We start from the raw sequence: 7,815 nt of genomic DNA on the forward strand, positions 1-7,815 counted from the left end.
TAAGAATTCTTGCACACTGATTTCTCTGATTCATTTGCTATGTGGGGAAATGATGTTATTTAAATACACTTGCAAGATAAAGAGTTAGTCAATTGCCCTACTATATGTTCTGGCCAAAACAAAAAGAGGAGGTAAAGCCAAGTCCCCCAAGGGAGACAAAGGGTTCCTTTTAGGGAAAAGCAAAACTTTTACTGGGCATAATATATTTGGATAATCTGGATATTGTGACAAAATGGAAAACAATATGGAGAACTTCAAATTGTTCCACATGTATTTTCAGAATTTAGAATTTTAAACACGAAGTCACTATAGACAGATCTATTTTAACAAATGATACTGTTCTGTACAATTATTTTCCATAATAAGTGAAACTTCTGACATATTTAGGTAAGCTTCATTTCTGTATACAATGTTATTTTACATAGATTTTATTTGTATGACTTTGTCTAAGTTGATTAAAATGTGATTGTATTGAAGCCAAAGATCTAGATTTTCTTCAGGAACAAAACCAGAATGAAGTTATGTGGGACAACATAGTTCAAATTCCAGACTTGAATTAAAGAGACAATACCTTATAAGAAATTTTCCTAATCAAACATGGAGGTGCAAAGGAAAAGCAAGTAAAATGGAGCTGAAAGGTATGTGGCTTAGAACTAAGATCTTAGGCTGCAATGTCTATAAATTTCCTGAAGATCTTATTAAAACAGATTCTATTCTAAAAACGGATGCTTTTGGTCACTTGCCTTAAAAATAAAGATTAATAACAAGGTTGCCTTTATTTCAATGCTGATTTGCCTGCAAAAAGAGAAGTCATAGCCAGGGATGCTACATGAAAAATATTATACCAGCCTTCAAGTTTATGTCAGAACCTTTGTAAGAACAAAGTTACAAATTGGAAGAAAACCATGAATAATTTTAATGAGTATAATGGTCAGATTTTTCCATTAAATATTAATTATACTTTGTTAATAAACATTTATTGGGAAATGCTTACTATACCAATTAGATACAGCATTGAGTAGTACTATAACTACCTACAGGAAAAGCATTTACTTTTAATTTTTTTTTTGGCCAGTCTTGGGCCTTGGACTCAGGGCCTGAGCACTGTCCCTGGCTTCTTCCCGCTCAAGGCTAGCACTCTGCCACTTGAGCCACAGCGCCACTTCTGGCCGTTTTCTGTATATGTGGTGCTGGGGAATTGAACCTAGGGCCTCGTGCATCCGAGGCAGGCACTCTTGCCACTAGGCTATATCCCCAGCCCTTACTTTTAATTTTTTTAATGTAACCCCTGTTGGAAGAAAAGAAGAAAACATACAGCGTATTTTTCAGAAGAGTCATTATTCATTTATTTGGCTTCCTTAGGATTTTGCAAGAGAAATAAGCATGTATAGAAAAGAATATCATTTTATATAAGCGGAATCACTGTATATACTCCACAACAATGTGGAGTAAATGATATGATGCATGAAGGTAGTATTTCACCTAACCAGGAGATGAAGCTCAGCTGCTCTATTCAGTTTTGTTTGATTGTGTCTTACTATGTATGCTAATTTTGAATAAAATGCTCTCTTACTACTTGTAATAAGGCTATTTCTTTTAAATTAATCAATTTTAAGTGGAACTTCATGACAACACATTCAGGTTTTGCATTTCCCTGATGACTAATACTATCCAGTATGTACATGTGTTATGTGACATGTGTATATATTTTAAGTAAACTGAGTCTTCGAATCCTTGTCTATTTTTGAAAAAATTGGGTCATCACATTTCTTACTAAATATTTGAGGGAAACCCTATATTTTAAACACATATTAATACTAATCTTATCATTTTGATAGAAATGCTTTCTTTTTAGGAGGAAACATTTGCCTTGTAAAAGAGTATCATTAAAATGTAACCACGTGTTCCAGCACTGAGCATTCTGAGGAGAGTACTATACGGGTAAAATGTGTTCCTTAGAGAATAATTTAAGTCCAGACAACTTTCAGTAACAGAGTCCATGAGAATTATAAAGGAAAACATTCCAAGGAGAAACAAAGATTTTTTTTTGTTGTTTATAGAAAAGACTTCAAGTATTTCAGAGTTAGCAAATAAATAAGTGTAGATAAATACATGCATATCAAATAATTACTATAGACACTAACAAAAGTTTGTATCCACCTATTCACAGGTATTTTTGAATATCTGCATCAAAATAACTACATTACATATTAATATAACCTGATAGTAAGAGTAATTTTAAAAGTTATTGAAGAATATGAATCAATCAGAGTTTTGCATATGACAAAAAATCTAGAATCAGTATTTAGAGAGTAAGACAGTGTGAGTTAAGGAGTGAAGGAATTCAACTTTTTCAGTGCACACAGGTAAATAGTTGTGCTTATGGTTCTGATAAATGTTAGTAGAAATGTGCATGAAGTTTCAGTGTTGAACAGAAGGTCAGGGATAGCCATTGAGTTGACTCTTTCAGTGGATTTAGGGGGTAAAGGGTATGTGGAAAGCTAGTGTGTAGAGAAACACCAGACTTATCACATTCTTGCATACCACTCACTGAGCAATGTGTCATTTTATCTTAATATTACTTAGTGTGATGTATGAGGTAATATGTGTTTAATGCTACTTGTTTTCAGGAACACATTCCAAATAAGATATTATTAAGATACTAAGGTATAAGCTAAGAGGAGGTATTATTTATGTTGTATCCTTACTTGATTCAGTTATTGAAATAATCAAAGATAGACAACTTTCCCTTTCTATGCCACCATTTTGCTTCTTTGCATCCATCCTAAATTATTGTATCTTATCTGATAGGTGTCTGAGTAGATCAAGATTTTTGCTTAGAATAGTATAACACAAATTAGACTGAAAATGGATCTACAAGAGATTGTAAACAAAAACAACCAAGCTATCTCTTTCCATTCCTCACACAAACACACTGAGAGAAGAGCATCCTCTCAGGTTTTGATTCTGCCTTTTCTATTTATTTTCAGGATGTTGCTTCTATTTTGGTGTCTTTCTTCACATGATATGGGAGTTGTATTTTTACAAGAAGTAAATTTATCATTTCCAGAAAAAGATGCAAAAAGACTAAAAGACTAGATTTCCTGAATTGTCATCTGTTCCCACAGACACAAGCAGCTAACACAACTGAGTGAACAAAGCAGGGCTATCTAGCTCACAGTCATCAGCTGAATAATTATGTCATGTAAAACAGCGTATTTTTTTTGCCAGTCCTGGGCCTTGAACTCAGGGCCTGAGCACTGTCCCTGGCTTCTTTTTGCTCAAGGCTCACTCTGCCACTTGAGCCACAGTGCCACTTCTTGCCACTTTCTATACATGTGGTGCTGAGGAATCGAACCCAGGACTTCATGTATATGAGGCAAGCACTCTTGTTACTAGGCCATATTCCCAGCCCCAAAACATCATAAAAATTAAAACACTATTTTAGCACTTAGTTCATTAAAAATCACGTTAGAATACAGGCTAAATATTTCAAATGAAAGAAAGCACCATTTTAAGGATTCTATTTTGAATATTATTTTATGCCATTAAAATGGTTAAATTACTAATCCAATCAGAATTAAAAACACACAAGAAAAACTATAATTTCTTTGAAGATTTTTTTCATAAAAGACATATCTAAGTGGAAAGTTATGTAATTGCTTCATGATAAATGGAAAGTATATAATATGCTATGATCTATACATTTCTGCTTAATATTTTAGTCAGTGAATTTATGACTTGTTTGTTCCTCAGACTGTAGATAAGGGGATTTAGCACTGGAATTATGACAGTGTAAAATAAAGAGTCCATCATACCATGATTGTCTCCTTGTTGGGAGGCGGGGAGTACATACATGAATAGAAGAGGGCCATAGTACAAAGACACAGATAAGAGATGAGCTCCACAGGTGGAGAAGGCTTTCCTTAGGCCTTTCATAGACTTATTCTTTAAAATTGTAAACAGCACTAGTGAATAAGAGATAAGAACTATCACAATAGTGAATACTTGAATTGTACCAGAAAAAATAAAAACCAGCAGCAAATTAATGAAAGGATCAGTACAGGAAATGCTATACAAAGGCATTATATCACAATAAAAGTGATGTATTACATTGGAATTACAGAATGTTAATCTAAATAAAAATCCCACATGAAACAAGGAATGAAGAAAGCCTCCCACAAATGAAAAAACTAATAGCCGCAAGCAGAGCCTATTGGTCATAATTACTGGGTAATGTAAAGGTTTGCATACGGCAACATAGCGATCATAAGCCATTACTCCTAACAGAAAGCATTCTGTGGTTCCACCGAATGCAAAGGCGAAAAATTGTATCATGCATTCTGAAAGAGAGATCATCTTCCTTGTTGCTAACAAGTTCACCAGCATATTTGGAGTCACAGTGGATGATATCCATGCGTCCACAAAAGCTAAACTTCCAAGGAAGAAGTACATAGGGATGTGCAGGTGAGGGTCCTTCCAGATGAGGGCAATTAGTCCAAGGTTTCCCACAACGGTGATGAGATAGATTACCAAGAATACCAGGAACAGTGGGACTTCAAGCTCTTGCCGATCTGTAAGTCCTGTGAGAACAAAGTCTGTCAGCAATGTTGCATTTTCCTTTTCCATGACCACAGGATGTCCTCTAGAGGAAAATGAAATGTAAAAAACAATCACTAGAATTTATAAAATGAATATTGAAGGAGAGAAATTATTACAATTTATAATTCCACCAGAACAGCCATTTAGTTTTCTTCTTATATAGGGATGGAAAATATTGGGAAGAATTGAAGTATCTTAAATACAGCAGCAATTATTTCAATTTTGTAACTGTTTTAAAATTATGATCATATAATCTTCTTTTTAAAATGCTCCCAAGAAGACTAAAATATAGGTAGAACTAAGGAATTGGTGGCTCATGCCTATAATCCTCGCTACTCTGGATGCTGAGATCTGAGGATCACATTCAAAGCCAGCCCAGGCAAGGAAGTCCAAAAGACTCTTATCTCCTATTTACCACCCCAAATCCAGAAGTAGAGTTTAACAATGAGAAATTTTTATGTGTATTAAACTGTCTTCTATATTACCACGTTAGAAATAGAATTTCTCTTTGTTAAGCTTATTTCCGATTGAAATTGAAAGTGCTGCATGTCCAGAGGTTGACAAGCAATGAAACAATAAATTAAATTGAGTAAGGTGATTAAATAAAGAAGTAAGAGAGAAAAGGCAAAGCTAAATATTGTAAATACGAAGACTGGAAAGATACAAAGATTGACAAAATGTAGTTCATTGCAAATTCAAAATTAAATGTTCTAGGAAGAGAAAGAATGACTACAGAATATTGAGTGTGGAAACTCGGGCATTTTCAATGGCATTAGTGAGAGCACTTTCCTGTCTGGAATAGACCTAGGATTAGTGAACAGGATGTGAATGGGGTGCAAGTGGTACAGAGTACAAGAAATGATGCAGGGAGCATCCCAAAATGCAGAGCAGTATGCAGTCACCTGAAGGTCTACTACCATTTATTCTGTACAATGTTTAGACAACTTTTACCAAAGTAGGATAAGCACCTGAATGAAATGGGGAAAGACAATCAAGGTAGAAAAGGGACAGCAAATGGGAAGAGACATTTGGATGGTGAGAAGAAAATACATGGAAAGACAAATAGGGAGTAATTGCAGGTCATGAATGGATAAGTGTAGAAAAGACAAGCCAAAGAAGGCGAATATGAGAGATTAATGAGGAAAAAAGAATTATAATTATTAATATTGGTATATATAAAATAGTCAAATATGTATGTATTCATAAAACAGTTGACTATATTTCTTCTATAAGACATCACCATATATTACTGTAATGAAATAGGTACTCTACACTATTTTTATCTATGCTATATTAAAAGGTGTATACAAGAAAATTATTGTCAGAGTAGTAGTGTGGAGTAATCACTATTGAATTGATAGATCTTAGGTTTAATTTAGAGTGTGAGACTAAACAGCATGTATTTTCATATCATAATCATCATAAACACTTTCTATGTAATAATCAGTATATCATCGATCTTTAAACTTTATTTTGAAGGCTGTAATATTCAAAGTTAGCAGAAATTACAAAATCATTTCAAATAGAATAGCGAAAAAATCTTGTTATAGGGAACAATTCAACCTACATCTATTGAGTTATACAGATTTTAGATACAAAAATAGGATATGATTTTTTTTTACTTTCCATGTCCTTTAACAATTTTGGCATTTTACACTCAAATTCAAATATTACTATGTCAATAAGCTTAAAACCTTATACAATATACACACTATTTATAGATAGCAATTAATACTGGAAATAATTAGCTTTACCAATAACATCCAAGAAGTGATGAAATTCTTTAAAATGATAGATTTTCAAATGAAAGATGATACATGATCATACAGGAGTGACAATGATTAAGGTAACATTTTTTTTTGTACACTGGTTTATTTTGAAGGCTTCACTTGAAAAGCTGAAGAAAATTTCATCTATATAACGTTGCTTTGATCATTAGAGTCAACCAATTGTATAACTCTGTTTGCCAAGAGAAGAAGGCTAAAGAACTGAAATTCCCCTGAGAGAGCCTGAGGATTCCCTGTAGTGTAAAAGATCTTCAGTTGGGCACTGCTGGTTTCTCAATGTGTGTGAAATTCAGGTCATCCCCCAGGACAATCTACAGGTTAGCATTCAACAATAGCAAGTCACTTTAGGAGAACCTGGTATTAACAATTGTAATTTCATGTGTGCCAGTATTCCTTACAACCAGTGACATCTTTCACTGGTGTATGAAAGACCAGTTTTATATAAAATTTGATGCTGTATAGTTTATGACTTTAAGAAGACCAATTGTCCTTCTTGAGAAAACATAAAGTCATGTTTTCTTCCTCATACAAACAATAGCTTAAGTTTCTCACATCAATTAGCTCTTCCATTATGTGTGGAATTCTGATGCACAGTTTTAGTAGGTAAATGTCAGTGGAGGAATGCATGCAAAGGAAAGAGAAACAACAAAGCTCCTTTGAGAAAGCTAGACTAGATCTGTGTTGCTCAAGGAGTGATGCCTAAGCATTTCTTAGACCTTTTGTTAAGAAGTACATTCTGTTTAATTCTAGGGTGAAACTAGGGAATCTCCAGTTATAGCAAGATCATGCCTGAGGGCCCTGGCCATTTACAAAAGTTTCATCATTGGTAGCCCTAGTTCATTTTTGGAGAAATAAAATCTTACCAGTACAAATGCCTGCAGAGTCAAATGGAGGAGGCAGAAGGAAGATCATTCCATATCAAAGCGAAGAGGCCAACATTTATGAAACACAAGGGCCCTGTATGTTAGCTCAGGATATTATTCTTTACCTCAAGACAAGGGAAAGGGATCAAAGATTATTAGACATGGTGACACTATGTTCAAATTTTCCTATGAAAAATAAGCAGAGAATGTTGTCAATGACTATTCAATCAGGGAAAGAGAATTATATTCCTCTCTTCTACATTTGTCATCTGAGTAGTAAACCAGATTAAAATTAGATAATGGAACTTCCTGGAGGACGGCGGAGGAGCAGCAGAGCCCTAGCTGAGCTTCCTCCAACATCACAGTTTTTCCATCCCAGAGAAACTTTTACTCCTAGAAAGACAGCCCAAGTAAGTTATAACAGTACAGGGATTCTGGCCAGGAAGGAAAAATCGACGTTGCTGGCCTGAAAACACAGATTTGAGCTCCGGGCAGCGTTCCACCGACACTCCAGTTCCAGTGCAAGCACAGCACCCCACACTTTGTGCACCTAAACCACACCA

The 7,815-nt window shown here is 34.6% G+C and overlaps 1 protein-coding gene across 1 annotated transcript; it reads right to left on the reverse strand.

Moving 5' to 3' along the window:
- Positions 1 to 3,699: 3,699 nt before the first annotated feature.
- On the reverse strand, positions 3,700 to 4,629 carry LOC125351262 (olfactory receptor 186-like). Its single transcript, XM_048345966.1, has one exon. It carries the CDS (start codon positions 4,627 to 4,629, stop codon positions 3,700 to 3,702), a length of 930 nt encoding a protein of 309 aa, XP_048201923.1.
- Between the last annotated feature and the right edge of the window lie 3,186 nt (positions 4,630 to 7,815).

The sequence above is a fragment of the Perognathus longimembris genome, chromosome 5 (assembly GCF_023159225.1).
Source record: "Perognathus longimembris pacificus isolate PPM17 chromosome 5, ASM2315922v1, whole genome shotgun sequence".
Taxonomy (NCBI): domain Eukaryota; kingdom Metazoa; phylum Chordata; class Mammalia; order Rodentia; family Heteromyidae; genus Perognathus; species Perognathus longimembris.